Source organism: Aphelocoma coerulescens, chromosome 1 (assembly GCF_041296385.1).
Source record: "Aphelocoma coerulescens isolate FSJ_1873_10779 chromosome 1, UR_Acoe_1.0, whole genome shotgun sequence".
NCBI classification, from domain to species: domain Eukaryota; kingdom Metazoa; phylum Chordata; class Aves; order Passeriformes; family Corvidae; genus Aphelocoma; species Aphelocoma coerulescens.
The window spans coordinates 105,305,351-105,322,654 of NC_091013.1; the positions used below are offsets into that span (position 1 = coordinate 105,305,351).

Sequence of the window (17,304 nt, forward strand, 5' to 3'; positions counted from 1 at the left end):
CGATGCTGGAGCACCCGCAGTGCTGTGGGGAGCCCCGCATCTACCCCCAAACCTGGAGTGTGCCGGGAGCCCCCAAACCCGAAGGCTCTGCCAGGGGCACGCTGGCTGAGCGTGGGGGTGGTGCCCCCCGCCTGGCACCCCATGGTCCCGCAGCACCCATGGGTGACGGTGGGAGCTGCCCCCACTCCGGGTCCGTCCCATCAGCGCAGGGTCCGGGAGGTGGCAGGGGCGGTCCCTGCTCCCTCTCCCCGTTTGCTGAAGCGTCGTGGCTGGGTCCGTGGTGGGGGCGGTGGGTGGAGGGTGCAGGGTGGGGGCCGAAGGGGGGTTGGGGGGCAGCTGGATCCGGCGATTCAGCGATCAGAAGAGGTTTGTCTTGATGCCGTTTGGTTTCCGATGGAAGGAGGAGAGGACGCCGGAGAAGGGTCCCGGCACAGCCTCGGTGGGCTGCCAGGCCTTCAGCAGCTCGGCCGTGTTGGGGGCACCGCTGCCGCCCCCCACCCCTGCCCAGAGGGGTGCCTTGAGGGGCTGGGGGGCATGGCCGGGTCCCAGGGGTGCCCCCGCGCCAGGGCTGGGGCTCAGGCTGCCGCCGGGGCTGCCGATGGCAGCAGCGGGCAGGGACGCCGTGCTGTCTGGAGTCGGGCTGCAGTTGGATTCCTTGGATTCGTCGTCTTCTGAGGAGGAGCGCGGCTCCGACTTCTTCCCGGTGCTGCCGGTGCCACTGGCACCCTTGGCATTGGCCGCACGCTCCTGCTTGCGGAATTTGGCTCGACGGTTCTGGAACCACACCTGGAGGGGATGGAGGGGATGGGAGCACCCCTTGCCATGGTCCCTGGGAGCCCTCCCAGGCTCCGGGATCCCCCCCACAACCCCCCCATTCCCTCGGGGGAAATGTCTTCCACATCACCAGAGGGATCCATGTATCCACAATAATGTGGATTTGTGAGGTCGACTCCAGGCACAGGCGTGTGCTCTGGCGTTTGGAAAAGGAGGGAAATGGGGAGAGGACATCCTCACACTGCACCCACACCTGCACCTCGTGGGGTCAGAGCCTACCCCCACAGCCTGCACCCCCAGATCCCCATGGTGCCAACAGTGGGGTCTGCTTCACTCACCATTCCCCCTGGGAGGGAGGGGGCCGGGACCCCCACTCCTGTGGGTCCCTACATTCCTACGGGGACAGGTGTTCTGACAAACGGGGTGTCTGCACCCACCGAGGGGAGTCTGCAGCCACAAAGGGGGGTCTGCACTGACACAGGGGGGATCCCACACAAAAGGACCCCACAGAGAGGGTTCTCCTTTGACTCAGGGTGTCTGCACTCACATAGGAGAATCTGCACCTACACGGGGTGTCTGTGTCCCACAAGAGAAATCTGCACTGATGCAGGGGACATCTGCACCCACAAAGGGCCATTCTCTGTCCTCCATGGACACTCACCAACCTCAAGGTGTTTGGGACTGGACTAAATAATTGGTGACAGTGACCGTGCTGTGGCATGAACCAATGCCCGCACGCTACTGGAAGCCAGGCTGTCCTCCGAGCTCCCAGCAGAGCAGGGCTGTGTTGACAGTATGTCCCCCTGACTGCAGTGGTGCCAAGGCTGAGTCCCTTCCTGTGCCCCCTCCCAATGCAGGGAGCAGAGCAGCAGCATCCCATGGTCAGCATCCCTGCTCTGGTGGGATCAGAGCCCCGCACCTCCATCCCCAACCCCCCACCCCCTCCTCCCTCCCCGGAGCTGACCTGCACCCGGGCCTCGGTGAGGTCGATCTTGAGGGCCAGCTCCTCGCGGGTGTAGATGTCGGGGTAGTGGGTCTCGGCAAACACCCTCTCCAGCTCCTTCAGCTGGGAGCTGGTGAATGTTGTCCGGATCCGCCGCTGCTTCCGCTTCTCGTTGATCCCCGACGGGTCCGAGAAGAATTTGTAGGGAACTGGGAGAGAAACGGGAAGTCAGTGCGGCTGGTACAGCGGGAGGGCTGTGGTGGACACTGGGGCACACTGGGCAGGGGGCATCAGGCAGGGATGGACCAGGAAGGGATGGACCCGGAAGAAAGGGACCGGGAAAGGATGCACCAGGGATGAGACACTAGGCAGAGATGGGTCGGGCAGGGATGAATCGAGCAGGGATGAACCGGGAAGGAATGGACTGGGAACGGATGGACTGGGCAGGTGACACTGGCCAGGGATAGATGAATCAGGGAGGATGAACTGGGTAGGGGGGAACTGAGAAGGTATGCACTGGGAAGGGAAGGACGGGGCAGGGATGGATCGGGCAGGGATGAGTTGAGCAGGGATGAATTGGGAAGGAATGGACTTGGAAGGGATGAACGGGAAGGGATAGACCGGGCAGGTGACACTGGCCAGGGATAGACGAACCGGGGAGGATTAACTCGGCAGTGGTGAACTGGGAAGGAATGCACAGCTCAAGGATGGACTGAACAGGGATGGATCGGGCACGGATGAACCGGGAAGGGATGGACTGGGAAGGGACGGACTGGGCAGGGGACACTGACCAGGGATAAATGAACCGGGGAGGATTAACTGGGTAGGGGGTAACTTGAGAAGGGATGCACCGAGAAGAGAAGGACGGGGCAGGGAAGGATTGGGCAAGGATCGCCTGGGAAGAAACAGACCGGGAATAAATGGGTAGGGGATGCACTACTGGGCAGAGGAACCGCCCAAGGACAGATGAATCAGGAAGGATGAACTGGGCTGGGGTGAACTGAAAAGGGGTGAACGGGGCAGGATGAATCAGGGGATGGACCAGGCACGATGAACCGGGCAGGATGAACCGGGCAGGGCGGGTAGAACGAGGGCAGGGCTGGATCGCTGCCCCCGCTGCGCCCCCGGCCCCGTTCGTTCGTTGCCAGCAGGACGCGGGGCCTCGGGGCAGGAGCGGGGCTGGGGGGGCAATGCGGTGCCGGCGCGGATGGGGCCGCCGGTACCAATCGGCGGCTCCTTCGTTGTCGGCGCAACCACAGGGAGCGCCTCCGCGGTGGCAACGAATGCGGAGCGGGGAGCGGGGTCCCAGCTGCGAGGACCTTCCCCAGCCCCGTTCTGGGGCCACCACCGCTTCAGGGATCCCCGGCGATCCGCGGCCGTGCTTGGGAGGGTTCATCCCCACCGGCGGAGGCGAGCAGGGAGACCCGGGACGGGGGGCGGTGGGGACCGAGCCAGGCAGAGCCAGCCTGGGCTGCGGGCACCGGCAGCACCGGGAACCGGCGGGACCGAGCACCAACAATGCCAGGAATCGGTAGCACCGGGAATCGATGTCATGGGGAACTGACGGCACCGAGGACCGACAGCAGCCGTTACCGACGGCATCGAGCCTGAGAGTGCCGAGCACCGGCGGCAACGGGAACGGGCAGCAGCGGGCACTAGTGGCAGCGTGCACTCATGGTACCGAGAGCCGACAGTACGGGGACTTTGCAGGAACGGGCACTGGCGGCACCGAGAACAGACGGTTCCGGGAATAGGCGGCATCGAGCACTAACGGTGTTAGGCACTGGGGGCACCGGGAACCGATGATATCGGTCGCCAACGGTACGTGGAACCGATGGCTACGAATCCTGACAGTGCCGGGTACCAGCGGCACCGGGAGCCGATGGTATCGGGCACCGACAGCACCAGGCATTGACGGTACTGGGCAACAACGGTACCGGGAATTGGTAGGATCGGGCACCGGCGCTGCCGGGAACCGGCAGTAATGGGCACCGTCGGCATCGAGTCCTGCAGTACAGGGCAGCGGCGGCTCCGAGAACCGACAGTATCGGGCACCGACGGCACCGAGCACTGACGGTACGGGAGACCGACGGCTCCGGCAACCGATTGCACCGAGCCCTGACATCGACGGCAGCCGCCGTTCCCGAGCTCCGGCAGCTCCGGTCCCCGCCAGTTCCGATCCCTGCCAGCCCCGACGGCGCGGCCGCTCCCTCTCGCCCGTCCAGGGCACGGGGGGATGTCCCTGGTGGCTCCCGGCGGGTCGGGGGGTCCCTCTCCCTTACCTGCCGAGTAGGGCGAGGGCTGGTGGTCGCGGAGGGCGCCCAGGGCACAGCTGGCGGAGGCGAGGGGGGCGCAGGCGGGCGCGGGCCCGAAGCCCCCCCGCATGGGGCTGTACTGGAAGGAGCCCGCCTGGCTGCAGGGGCTGAACTCGTAGCTCGCCTCCATGGCGGCCACGCAGGACTCGTAGGAGTTGAGGTAGGAGTAGTCCATGGCGAGTCCGGTGCGGCCCCGGCTGCCGCCCGCCCGTCCCCGCCGCCTCCTGCCCGCCGGGCCCCCGCCCGCCCCCGCCGCCGCCGCCGCCCCGGCCCGTTAATATACCGGCGGGGGGAGCGCGGACAAAGGCTGCGCTCGCCGGGGGCTTTTGCATGACAATATCTCCCGGGGACGGCGGGAGCGGGCGGAGCCGACACCCCCCCCTCCCCGCAGCCCCCCGCCCCCCTTAACCCTTCGTGGGCGCACGCACCCCCCACCTCGGGCCGACTGCGGCAGCCGCCACTTCGGGGCGGGGAGGGGGAGCGGCCCCTGGGCACCCCCCGGAGCAGCACTCGGCAGGCCCGCTCTGGGACCAGCGCTCGGACCTTCCTCCCGTGTCCCCATCCTTCTGTTTCATTCCTGTCCCCAACGCCATCCCCATCCCCATCCCCATCCCCATCCCCATCCCCATCCCCATCCCCATTCCCATTCCCATCTCCATTCCCATTCCCATTCCCATTCCCATTCCCATTCCCATTCCCATCCCCATCCCCATCCCCATCCCCATCCTCACCCCACGCCATCCCATCCCATCCCAGTCCCGTCCCCATCCCAGTCCCGTCCCTGTCCCCATCCCATGTCATTCCATCCCACGTGCATCTCCATCCTGATGCCATGCCTCTGGGACTGAGCATCCCAGGGGCAGGAGGGCAGCAACGCCACCACACCCCATCCCTGGGTGTCCACTGCCCCCGCGTGCATGGGGAGAGCAGGAGGCTTTGGAGGGGTACTCAGTCCCACCCCTCTCTCCTAGGGGGGCTCTGGCCTTTACAATCCCACTCCCCAATTTTCAGCCCGGATGAATTTCAAAGCACCCCATCCCCCCCAGCCCCCTGCAGGGACCAAGGAAAAGACTTTCGCCCCTTTCAGCGGCACCAGAGGGGGATGCAGGGAGGGGGGATGCGGGAGGATTTGGGGAGGATTTGGCGGGATTTGGGACATTTTCAAGACAAACACTTTCACTAAAGAGGATTTAGAAGTCTAATTGTGTCCAATGAAGGGCTTTGGGCCCCCCAGGAGGCCGCGGGGGCGGGGGAAGAACGAACTCTGGCTGCGTCCTGTGGGATCGGTTCAAACCTGTCCTGCCCCATGTCCTGCCCTTTATCCAACCCCGCACCCTGTCCCACCTTCTACCCTATATTCTGTCCCATCTCCTGTCCTAACCTGTGTCCTTCCCCATTTTCTGCTGTGCATCCTGCCCCGTGTCTTGCCCTGTGTTTTGTCCCATATCCTGTCTTGTGTCCTGCCCCACATCTTGCCCCATGTCCTGCCCTGTCTCTTGGCCCTTGCCCTGCCATCTGTCCTGCCCTATGGCCTGCCCCATGCCCATCCCGCATTCTGCCCCACGTCTCGAGCCACAAAGGGTCCTGCTCCCTCCTGGACTCCGTTCCCTGGGAACAGCCCCCCCGCCCCTGGCAGGTCATCTCTGTCTCCGCTCCCCCGCCCGAGCCCCCGGGCCCCCGGTGGGTGCTGGTGGTGCCTCCCCCCCCCGCGCCCACCCCAGCTGCGCGGCCGAGCGGGCAGGTTGCTAAACAAGTTAATTCGATCAGGGCGTGGGGCTGGCGCGGAGCGAGGCCCCACTGTCGGGCTGCTGGAGCTGTGAAAAGTTAATTCAATTAAGTTTTCCCTCTAAACTAATTAGGCAGCAATCTGCCACGCAAGGAGCTGCTGGTGCTACCCAGAGCCGGGGGGAGCCGGGAGGGTGAGGAGGAGGAGGAGGAGAGAGAGGCAGGGGGAGAGCAGAGGGAGGGGAACGCGGAGGGGAGTGGGATGAGGGGTAGGGCCAGGGAGCTGTCCTGCATCCCTGCGGCTCCGGTGGGATGTGGATGTGGGTGATCCCTGCGGATTGTGGTGGATGAAGGGAGATGGGTGCTGGCAGCAGGGTGCCCAGCTGTCCCCAGTGCTGCCGAATGGGGAGGGGGGCAAAGGCTGACACCCCCTGCCCCCAAAATGGGACAATGGGGAGGGCTGGGCACAGTGGGGGAGATGGGGACAGGCTCCCTCTGTGTGCTGGGGGCTGCCTGTGGGCTTGGAGCTATGTCCATGTTCCTGGGTGGGTTGGGGTCCCTCCAGAGCTGGTGGGGGGAGATGATAGGACCCTCTCCAATGGGATGCCCTCTGATAGGACTGCTCCAAAGGAACCGTTCTGATGGGACCCCTGTCTGATGGGGGACTCCTTCCAATGGGACTCCTCGAGTGGGACCCCTCTGATGGGTGGACCCCCTCTGATGGAACCCCTCCAATGGATCCCATGCCGATGGCACCCTCTCTGATGTACGCTCTGCAGTATCCCCTCTGGTCACACTCCAGATTCCCCCAGCTCTAGCCCCAGCTTGGTTGGAATGACAAGCACCCACCTCATCATTCCTGTATCTCCCATACTCTCCAGCCTTCATCGCCCCATGGAGTCCCCCAGGTTATGTGTCAGGGGTCCTGGTGGGTCCCCCAGCCCCACAGCTGCTCCCAATGGTGCCGGAGGCCTCTGTCCACTGCTACACTGTTCCTGGGGACAAAGATGGGGTGCTCCAGGGTGTCCTGAGCCCCCACTGGCGGCACCCTCCTGACTGGATCAGGTGCCAGCATGGGGTTCTGCTGCTGGGAATTGAATGTGTCCGACACAGCCCAGTGGTTCTTCCTCCAGATCCCGTTCTCCCAGGCACTCTTCCTGGCAGTGGAAGCCTGTTTACCTGTGTTGGCACCAAGAAAACGACCTCTAAGGGTTGAGGAGGGCCCATGTGGTCCTGGCTCTTGCGTGCGGGGCTACGATCCATGGGGCTGGCACAGCTTGGCACAGTGTGACATGGCATGGTAGAGCGTGGCACAGTGTGGAATGGAATGGCATGGCATGGAACAGGATGATGTGACTTGGCATGAGTGTGACCTGGCACAGCACGACATGGCACAGTGTGATGGCACAGCATGGTGTGACGTGACCCAGCACAGCATGGCACAGAGGGCACACCTGTAGCTCCCTGCACACCTGAGCACACAAGTGAGGGCACGCACCAGCGAACAGCTGTGCTCAGAGCTGCACACCCAAGCACACAGGTACGTTACACCTTTGTGCTCCCATGCACACACATGCACATGCATGCAGACCTCAGTGCACACCTCAGTGCACACCTGTGTGCATCTGTGGAAGTGAATCTGACCTTGGGAGGCTCCAGTGGAGCCTGGTGACACTCCCAAACCCTCCAGGGATGGAATCCTGCTCCAGGCCCCAGCATTAAGCCAGAAAAAAGCTACTGGGATAGGAAGGGGGTTCAAGGCATCCCCCACCACACCTCCTTGTATCCCTGGAAGGCAAGAACCAGCACCAGAACCAAATGCCCATGAGGACATCGGGGTAGGAGGGAACAGTGGGATGGGGATCCTGGCTGCATCCAAAGGGACAGTGACTCGGAGCTAATTAATCCTGAGGGGGTTTGATTTCCATATGTATTTCATGTTCTCCTCTTCGAAACCCATGGCTGGGGTGGCCCCATTAATGACCATGTCTCCTATTCCACCATGAGCAGCTCCCTGAAGGAGCCCCCATGGGGGGGCCACAGCCTCCGTGTCCCCATGGAGACAACTTGGACAGCTCAGTTCCACCTGAGGTATTAAGTATTTCCTGGAAGGTGGTCATGAGAAAAAGGTTCAGTGAGGGGTTTGCACCAGGATGTTGCCTGGCTGGGCTGGGGAGATGTGACAGTGGGTCCCAGCTCCCAGTGGTATTCCCCACTCTCGGTGACATTCCTGGCTCCTGGTGATGAGCAGGAGACCTGGGAGTGCCCTAAGATGAGGATGGTGGTCCCAACGGCCGCTCCTTCTGGGGACACAAAGGATTGGATGCGCAAAGCATGTTTATTGCCATAAAGAAACAGGAACAATACAGAGCAAGTGTGTGCCTGGTGGCTTTTATACTCACACTCAGTTCCCATCCCCTACCTTGCCAGCCCAGCTATCCCAGCAAGCCCCCTCCCATGGGAATGACAAATTCATCCCAGCTCCTGCATGGTCCACAGTTTGCTTCCCCCTTCCTTAAAAAACTCCAATACCCTGTGAAACCCCAGGACCTCCACTGACCTATCCCTGAATGGCACCAGGGCACCTTGTCACCCACAGCTGCATCCCCAGAGCCCTTCATGCCCACCCCGGGGCATGCTGCCCATATCTGTGTCCGTGCCTGTGCCTGTGTCCATGCCCAGAGGTGGCAGGATTGCAGCTCTGCCCTCTCAGGCACCGCTCACTCCAACTCTTGGGGTATTCCATTGCCACTGTGAGCGCCCAGTGTTGCCTACAAGAAGTAAGTGATGTTTTCGGGGTTCAGCGGTGCCTGGATCTCCAGTTTTCGGGCCTTGCTGTCCTTCTCTACAATCTCCAGCCGCAGGGTCGGCACCTTGGATTTTCCTGTGCTGGAGGAAGACCCCTCTGTGGTTTTCAGCAGCTGCTTGTCTGAATCCTCCACGGTGATCCTGAGGGTGCAGCCCCGTGGCAGCAGGTCCTGTTCATAGGCAGCTGCCAGCTGGTTCACCACACGCCGCTCCACCTGAGGGACAGAACAGATCCTGACAGGAAAACCCTGTGGAAAGCCTCCCATGCAGATGGCCAGCTCCTTCCCACCCTCAGGTAGTGCAGAATCATGCAACCTTCTCTTCATCCCACTTATGCCCTGTCTCTGGAGTGTGGGTGTGACACTTCCTCCCCCAGACCACTGACATCTCTCCAGAGATGAGGAGGGTCAGACCCACAGTCATGAAATCCCAGAAGGGTTTGGGTTGAAAAGGACTTTTTAAAGTTCGTTAACATTTCATACCCCCCGCAATGGGCAGAGACACCTTCCACTAGACCTGGTTGCTCCAAGCCCTGTCCAGCCTGGCCTTGAACACTTCCAGGGATGGCACAGCCACAGCTTCTCTGGGCAATCTGTGTCAGAGCCTCACCACCCTCACAGACAAGAATTTCTTCCCAATATCCCACCTAACCCTGCCCTCTTGCAGTTTGAAGCCATCCCCCCTTAACCTATTATGCCAGGCCCTTGTCCGAAGTCCCTCTCCAGCTGTCTTGGAGCCCTTCTAGGCACTGGAAGGAGCTCTGAAGTCTCCCTGGAGCCTTCTCTTGTCCAGTTTTAACACCCCCCAGCTCTCCAAGCCTGTCTCCAGAGCAGAGGGGCTAGAGCCCCCAGAGCATCTCCATGACATCCTCTGAATTTGCTCCAGTGACTCCATCTCTCTTTTGATGCCTTTCCAGTCCTGGCTCTCCGTGGGCAGTGGGGCTGGAGGTGACAACATGAACTTCACCCCAACTTCCCTCTTGCCTTCACCTCATGTTTGATGGAGCGGGCACCATAGTGAAGGTTGTAGCCATCAGCCAGCACGTCCATGACCTCCCTGTCCCACAGCAGTGTGATGTTGTGCCTTGCCTTGGCCTGCCAGGGGGAGGGAAGGAAGAGGAGGAAGAATTATGGATGCCCCCCAGCAAGCCTGTCACCCTTCTCCTTGAGCAGTGAGGATGCTGCACTGCAGTGCTGACAAGGGCTGGGCTCCACCAGGCCAGTTCCACCACAACAAAAGGACCCCAAAATCCCATTTAGCCCCCAGAGAGCTGAGACATGCAAAGACCAATTAGACAAATGACATCTCTGAAGGTGGCCTGGATCTCCAGTCCAAGAGGAACCATCTCTGCTGCTCCCAGAGGTCCCGATTCTCCCCAGCACCCCAAGTCCAACAGCTTGTATGATGATAGTAAAGATACACATCATTGTGTCTACCCAAGGATAGATGCTGTGGCAGGGATTTCTCACAGAGTTATTCTGAGAAGTCCCCTCTAAAGCCCTTGATGTTTTTTTACCTTTTTGGCCCAAAAACTGAGCTCCTTGTTGACCAGCTGGATGAGCTCTGAGTGGCAAAAAGGGAGAAAATAGACAATTTCATTGATCCTGCCCAGGAATTCGTCCCGTCTGAAGTGAGCCTGCAGGGACAAGGGAGGAGGTCAGCAGGGAGAGGGATGGTGACCCCGATGGGAACAGCAGTGAGAGTGGCATTGCAGAAGGAGCTCCCCAGGGATCATCCCACCTCCCACAGCTCCCAGCAGCCATCCAATCCCATGCCATGGAGCTGGACAGCACCCAGAGGTGCTCCAGAAACATCTTAAAGAAACTGAAGGTCACAGGGATGTTACTGCAGGCAGGTTTTCCTGACCTTGGGAGAGCAGAGAGCCCCCAAACTGCATCGCAGCGCTTCCTGTCCTGTGTCCCCTTCCCACCATGCATCGTGGCTCCACTCCAAGAGTAAAGAAGCTGTGCTTTATTTCTGCTGGGCTCTGACCTTGCTGAAAGGTCCCTCCAACATTTTTAGTGGGGTTACATCCCTTCTCTCATAGCTGGGAGAGAAACACAGGGAAGGAGTCTGGGACCAAAGCTCAGGACACCTAAAACATCAGCCATGAAAACACTGTCCATACCTTCAAGATAGGGCGAATAACCTTTTCCTTGAACTGCTTGGAAATGGTGATCTTGTCAGTCATCTGGACGTCCTCTGGAAGAGAGGTGGATGGCGGGTATCAGTAGGGACAGTGGGACAATGGTTTCACGAGCTAGAGCTGAGTGCAAGGAAGGGTCTGGGGGTACTGCAGGACAGACCTGGGACCTCCACATGTGTGAGCAGTTTGCTTTGGTAGTGTGGTGTCCCTGCACTTGGCATTGTGGACAGCAGTTCTGGGTGTCCTGTGGTGCTCCAGGGGAACATCCTATGCTGATGTGGCTCCCTTGAATGGCCAAAGAGCCCTGGCTCTGCCTCTGCTCCCTGCTCTGTCCCCACAGGAGCTGCTCCCAGAGGTTTTGGGCAGCTGAGGTGCCAAGTTGGGCTCCACAGCTGCCAGTGACCTGACACACAGAATACACCGGCCCTCTGGGGCTGTGAGCACTGGAAGAGTCTATGGTCTCTCCCGCAAACACCAATCTCATGTTCAGGGTGCCTGCGGCACTGCTCTGGCTGCAGTCTATTTCCCTCTGCTGACTGCAGATGGAGCCAGGGTCTGGCTGCTCTCGAATCCTGGCTCCCAGCCACTCTGGATGCTTGGCTGCAGCATCACCCATCTTCCTCCCAGTGCCACATTCCTCTTTGTCTTCATCATCCCAGTTCTTCCCACAGCTTCACCCATTCTGTACCCATTCTCCTCCATGTGCTGTTTGACACCAGGGTGCTCACAGCAAGATAGATTCCTGTGCTCTGGATTGGATCCCAGCATGCAGGGCAGGGGAGGGGACACAGACCCATGCTGGGTGCTGGGAGCCTATCCCAGCTATGCAGCCCTGATGAAGATTGCTGCCCCTCACCAGCAGTGGCAGAAGGGGTTCTCAGGCTCCACTGGATAGGCGGTTTAGGTTGGAAAAGCCCTCTGAGACCATCAAGTCCAAGCATTCCCCCAGCACTGCCAAGCCCACCACTAAACCATGTCCCCACATTCCACATCCACACATCCTTTAAATCCCTCCAGGGATGGGAACTACACCACTGCCCAGGGAAGCCTGTGCCAGGGCTGAACAAACCTATTGGGGAATAAAGTATCCCAATATCCAACCTAAACCTCTCCTGGCATAAACTGAGACTGTTTCCTCTTGTCCTGTCACTTTTTACCTGGAAGAAGAAACTGATGCCCACCTGGCTACATCCTCTGTTCAGGCAGTTGTAGGCAGTGAGGAGGCTCCCCCTAATGCCTGAAGGGGTGCAGGGTGCTCTGGAATCACCTGATCCAGTTCCAACCCCTCTCTCACGGGCAGGGATGCCAATAGGTCTGTCCCAGTGTTTTGGAAGAGGAGAGCTGGAAAGGCAGAGGAGCCAGCACTGCTACCAGCATTCCCACTTCCCACATGTAATACCTGCTGCTGCCACTGGTGGATGCAGAGCCCACTGGGGAAGCAGCTCTTTCTTTATCTTCCCATTTATCTGCCTGCCAGGCGCTTTAGTGACCTCCTGCCGTGGCATCTCCACACTGAGAGTCAGGAAATGGGCAGGAGCTCCTTGAAACCCAGTTGAGGGCAGCTGCTGTGCCCAAATGCCCTCCCCAGCTCCTCTCCTGCTGCAGCTGTACTGTCCCAGAAATTAAAATTCAATGCTCTCCTCATTGAGCAGGGAAACGTTTGGCATTTTCAAATGTTATTCTGGAAAGTTCAGTTGACGATGTGTTTTGTCCTTTACTCAGCCTGACTGAAGTTTAAAGATTCTGAATTAAGTCAGCGTCGACAGCCACTTCTCCAAAGTAAAAGGAAGAGACAGGGAGAAAGAAGCAGGAAAACGGATTTGATGCCAAAATCCAACGTTTTTTCCCACTCCTATCGAGCTGATGAAGGAATATGGTGTATCTGAGATGGCACAGGCTGCTGGATACCTTGAGAAAGATGTGATATCCAGACAATTAAGACCATAAAAGGATCTTAAAAACCCCAAAGTAAGTTTTTTAAGATTGATGAGAAAAGAAGGGATGCAGACACTGCCCATGGCTGCCTGGTTATCCAGGCACAGCAGCACCTGATGGAAACAGGCTTTCCCTCTGCTCCATGTGACAAACACTGTCTAAAAGGGACAGTCCCTGGTGCTAGCATCACTTTTCATCTGTCCATCCTCAGAGTTACCAGCAAAGGCACTGGAGGTTGCACATCAAGTTGTTAATTTCCAATCTCAGAGACTGCCTTTGCTCTCCTCATTCCCCTTTTATTACCAAATTCACATTTTGGGAAATTTTTCTCCAGCAGCCTGATATGTGAGGCCAGGGCTCCCATTCCATGGGGAAGTAAAATTCATTAAGCTCAGTCCTTTTGGGAAGGACTGAGAGGAAACAAAACTTTTCCTCTTTAATATGAGCACCTGAACCAGCCACAGTCTTTTGCAGGAAGCATTTAGACGGGTCCCTAAAGAAAAGGGGGATTTGATAAAGAGAATCATGGAATCCCGGAAGAGTTTGGGTTGAAAGGGACCATAAAGACCATCCAGTTTCAATCCACCTGCTCTGAAATCCTCATTATTTGACACTGCATCCTTCAGAGGGAGATTGTGTCTTTGAGGCTCTGTCCAACCTCTCAGCCTTTCTCATCTGGTACTCACTTCTTGTTTCGCGCCAGGTTGGATGGGGCTTGGAGCAACCTGGTCTAGTGGAAGGTGTCCTGGCCTGTGGCAGGGGTTTGGAACTGGGTGGGCTTTTAGGTCCCTTCCAACCCAAAGCCTTCTGGGATTTTCATGACTTCCTGGCAGAGGAGCATTCCCAAGTCATGTGCACCAGTTTAGGACCTGTGGAGAGGGGACTGAAGGGTCTGGGTGTGCCCCCTGCCGAGGGATGGCTGAGCTGGTATCAAACAAAGCTGTGTTAGGAAGGAGGGAGATTCTTTAGGGATTTGAAGATTGAAACTCCAGTACCTAAGTTTTCTGCGATCCTTTTCTTGCTCATCTCCACGGCTTCTTGCCGGAGCTGCAGTGCATGCTGTGCAATCTCCTCACTGGCCACATTGGAGGTCATGATGAAGATGGCATCCTTGCAGTCAATGGTCTTCCCCTTCCCATCTGTCAGCCTGCCCTGCAACAACAGCAAGATGACACCAGCCGTGTCAGCAAGTGCTGGAGGACATGGCCAAAACACCAGGAAAAAGAACATGGGTCCCGTTTTTCCCCAGAGTGGATTTAATTTTGAAGGGATGCCCAAGGACTGAGGTGGAAGGAAGCAAGGATGAGGTTGGAGAAGTCCTTGTCTCTCCCAGGAATGGCAGAAACTTGTCCTGCATATGGTCCCAGTGTGCCCTATCCAGGACAGAACTGATGGAAGTGCTGGGAGATGCCTTGCCAGGAGGAGGGTTGGGCCAGTCCATGTCCTCATTCAGCCTGGAGAAAAGGCTGTTCGGGGAAGACCTTCTCGCTCTCTACAGCTCCCTGACAGAAGGTTGGATCTGGGACAGGAGTCTTGATCTCCTCCCAGGGGAGGAGGGACAGGACAAGAATAAACGGGCTCAAGCTGCACCAGGGAAGGTATAGGTTGGAGATCAGGAAACATTTCTTCCCTGGAAGTGTTGTCCAGCCTTGGCACAGTCTACCCAGGGCAGTGTTGGAGTCTCCATCCCTGGAGGGACTTAAAAGCTGTGTGAATGTGGCATTTAGGTTTAGTGGTGGGCTTGGCAGTGCTGAGGGAATGCTTGGACTTGATGGTCTCAGAGGGCTTTTCCAACCTCAATGATTCCATGACTGTGTGGCTGCCCATATGTAACTCCCCAGCCTTTGACCCTCTGCCTGCCTCCCTGTGGTGGTTTTAGGTCTGGCACAAGCCCCAGGCTCAGCTCAGGACTAATGCTAATACTAATGCTAATCCTAATCCTAGGCTTGACCCTAACGCTGCCTGTGGCTGTGGTTTGGGCTGGGCAGAGCCCACAAATAACAATGTTATGGCTGTAACGGAGTGATCTGAGCAGCAGAGCTCCTCATCCCTGTGGGATCACCTGGCAAACCAGGGCTGCCCAGCACCACCACTGCTGCGGTGGCATCAACCCTCAGCCCCCCAAACCAACCCAGGAACCTTTCCAAAGTACCAGTGCTCTTGATTAATAATATAAAAAAGAGAGGGAAATAAGGAAAAAAGCAGCATCTCCCCAGGCTGTTTCTTTCCTCAATCCATCTCCAACAGCAGAGATCCAGCACAATGACACAAATCCTTGTTGGGTGCTTGAGATTAACATTTGGGTTATTGCCCTGTCAAGTGCCTGGTACAGGAATTGATTTCACATTGAACTGCTACTGTGATGATCTATGCAAGAAAAATGGGGTTATTAATCCTTAAAAGAAAAACAAAAAAACCCTCCAAAACCTTCCAGCGTGTTGCCCTGGAGTTTGGTGGCCTCTGAGGACAGACTGGGACCTTCAAAATCAACCAGAGAGCTAAAGAGTGACTTTGGACAAAGGCCTGGAGAGACAGGATGAGGCGGAATGGCTTCCCACTGCCAGAGGGCTGGGTTAGATGGGATATTGGGAAGGAATTCTTCCCTGTGAGCATGGCAAGGCCCTGGCACAGGCTACCCAGAGAAGCTGTGGCTGCCCCATGCCTGGAGGTGTTCAAGGCCAGGCTGGATGGGGCTTGGAGCAACCTAGTCTAGTGGAAGGTGCCCCTGCCCATGGCAGGAGAGGTGGACTAGATGAGATTTTAAGGTCCCTCCCAACCCAAATCATCTGACTCCTCCACCTGTCATCCCTCTCACTCCTCACTGTTACCTTCTGCATGTCCCTTGTGTCAACTCTAACCCAAAATGTGGATTTACCTCATCAAACAGCTGCAGCATGATGGTGAGCACATCAGGGTGGGCTTTGTCCACCTCGTCAAAGAGTACCACAGCATTTGGGCACTGCCTCAGCTTTTTCGTGAGCTGTCCACCCTCTTCATGGCCCACATAGCCGGGTGGCGAGCCAATGAATTTCGCCACCTGAGAGGAAGGAACAGGAAAGGTGAAGGCTGGTCCCTGGACAGTGCGAATGAAGCCGTTCTGGTAGCTTGTCAGGCCGCCGCTGCTCTTTGCTGCTGACAAAACAAGTTCTATATTCTTTGTGACACCTCTCGCACCCCAGGTATCCCAAAATCAGCTTAATAAGCAACAATTAAGCAAAATAAAGATTGAGCAATTCCCTGCCCAGATCTTGAACTAGCAGAGCATGGACAGGCGGGAAGGCACCAGCCCTGCTTTGCTACGCAGGGTCTGAGCAACCTGTCCCAGATGTCCAAGATTTGTTTTCATCCCTTTTAGCCTTTTTAAGAGCAAGGATTCAAAGGATTATGAGTGGCAGGTAGTTCTGGTGCAGAATCAAAGCCACAAGTAGCCTTTGTGGGAAGAGGCCACAAGTAAAATACTTTTCCTATGTCATCACTGCTTGATACAGTGTTTTTTTAAAATGAAGTTTAGAAATTTAGAAGGTTATATAGAATAATATTTCTGACAACAGGAATGTTTTGGCAAAATGACAATTTCTGACATATACCTTGGTCCATCTTACATCAACCTTACATCTATCTTACATGTCTGAGCGTCATCTGAAGCCACAGTTATCACAGAATCATGGAATGGTTTGAGTTGCAAGGGACCACGTAGTGCCAGCCCTACTGCCATACATAGGGACACCTTTCACTGCACCAGGTTGCTCCAAGTCTGTCCTTGAACACTTCCAAGGATGGGGCAGCCACAGCTTCTCTGGGCAGCCTGTGCCAGTGTTTTACCACTGTCATTGCTAGGACCCTGATGCTTTTTGGGGAGACAGAGCCCTCCAAAGGGATTTAGGACCTCCTCAGCTCCAGGGGTGACCCTGGTGAGATACTCCACCCCTCCTGTGGCACCAGAATTGGGCAGGAGTTGTGATGGCAGGGGTGGACTTGGCACTACTGTCCCGTCTTCTGCTGGATTCTCCCCCTTTCCTCCATGGAAGGTAGGCTGAGGCAATGATCCCACACTGGACTTAGCAATGTTTTGGGGATAAGGGGCTTGGGGTAAGCTGTGCCTGCCTGGGCATTGATTGGTGATGAACAGCATGTGGCTGCAGGTTTTCATGCACAAGAAGATCCTCTGGATTCCACCATCTCTTCTCAGGTGCTCTCTCCCCAAGGGCAGACCCCACCCCAAGGGAACCCACAGCACTGGACACATATTGTTAAACTTTTCCTTGTTCCTTGGTCTCTCTTCCTAATTTGCCTCAATGTCTTGGTTCCAGCCAGGACAGGGTTAATTTTTGCAGTAGCCAGGAGGGGCAAGGAGTCTCTTCTGGGGAGAACAGGTTCCTTTTTGGTCAAGTAAGAGTGGTAGAAGGACATGGTTCTGAGCTGGAGGGCGTGGCTGGGTTGGGTCAGTGGGCATTTTGCATGTGAATCACTCTCTCTTTTACATACTTGTGTAATTAATATTGTTGTTTGTTTGTTTTCTTATCTCATTTCTGTTTCCAGTAACTTGTTCTCATCTCAACCCATGGTCTTTACCTTTTGAGCTTCCAGTTCCCCTCTCCAGCCAGATGCCATGGGGAGGGACAAGGGGAGGTGGGGCGTGAGTGAGTGACTCGTGGTTT

The 17,304-nt window shown here is 57.2% G+C and overlaps 2 protein-coding genes across 2 annotated transcripts in view; both read right to left on the reverse strand.

The window, feature by feature from the left end:
- Positions 1–307: 307 nt before the first annotated feature.
- On the reverse strand, positions 308–4,207 carry PHOX2A (paired like homeobox 2A). Its single transcript, XM_069023587.1, has 3 exons — positions 4,000–4,207; positions 1,739–1,926; positions 308–786 (listed from the first exon to the last, which is right to left on the reverse strand). The coding sequence occupies exons 1-3, from the start codon at positions 4,205–4,207 to the stop codon at positions 358–360; spliced, it is 825 nt and encodes a 274-aa protein (XP_068879688.1). The 3' UTR covers positions 308–357.
- A 3,869-nt stretch (positions 4,208–8,076) lies between these two features.
- The window catches only part of CLPB (ClpB family mitochondrial disaggregase), a 74,266-nt gene continuing 65,038 nt past the window's right edge, over positions 8,077–17,304 (reverse strand). The window contains exons 11-16 of the mRNA XM_069023660.1: positions 15,522–15,683; positions 13,642–13,798; positions 10,694–10,767; positions 10,082–10,201; positions 9,555–9,659; positions 8,077–8,780 (exon numbers count right to left, since the gene is read on the reverse strand). Coding sequence (XP_068879761.1) covers positions 8,529–8,780; positions 9,555–9,659; positions 10,082–10,201; positions 10,694–10,767; positions 13,642–13,798; positions 15,522–15,683 — 870 coding nt within the window. The 3' untranslated portion in view covers positions 8,077–8,528. The remainder of the gene's footprint in view (positions 8,781–9,554; positions 9,660–10,081; positions 10,202–10,693; positions 10,768–13,641; positions 13,799–15,521; positions 15,684–17,304) is intronic.

Bases quoted from the DNA above. Each gene is read 5' to 3' on its own strand.
- PHOX2A (XM_069023587.1), bottom strand. From the start codon at position 4,207: ATGGACTACTCCTACCTCAACTCCTACGAGTCCTGCGTGGCCGCCATG. The intron at 1,927-3,999 runs GTAAGGGAGAGG...TTTCTCTCCCAG, and splicing joins GCCCTCGCCCTACTCGGCAG to TTCCCTACAAATTCTTCTCG. The intron at 787-1,738 runs GTCAGCTCCGGG...CATCCCCTCCAG, and splicing joins TCACCGAGGCCCGGGTGCAG to GTGTGGTTCCAGAACCGTCG.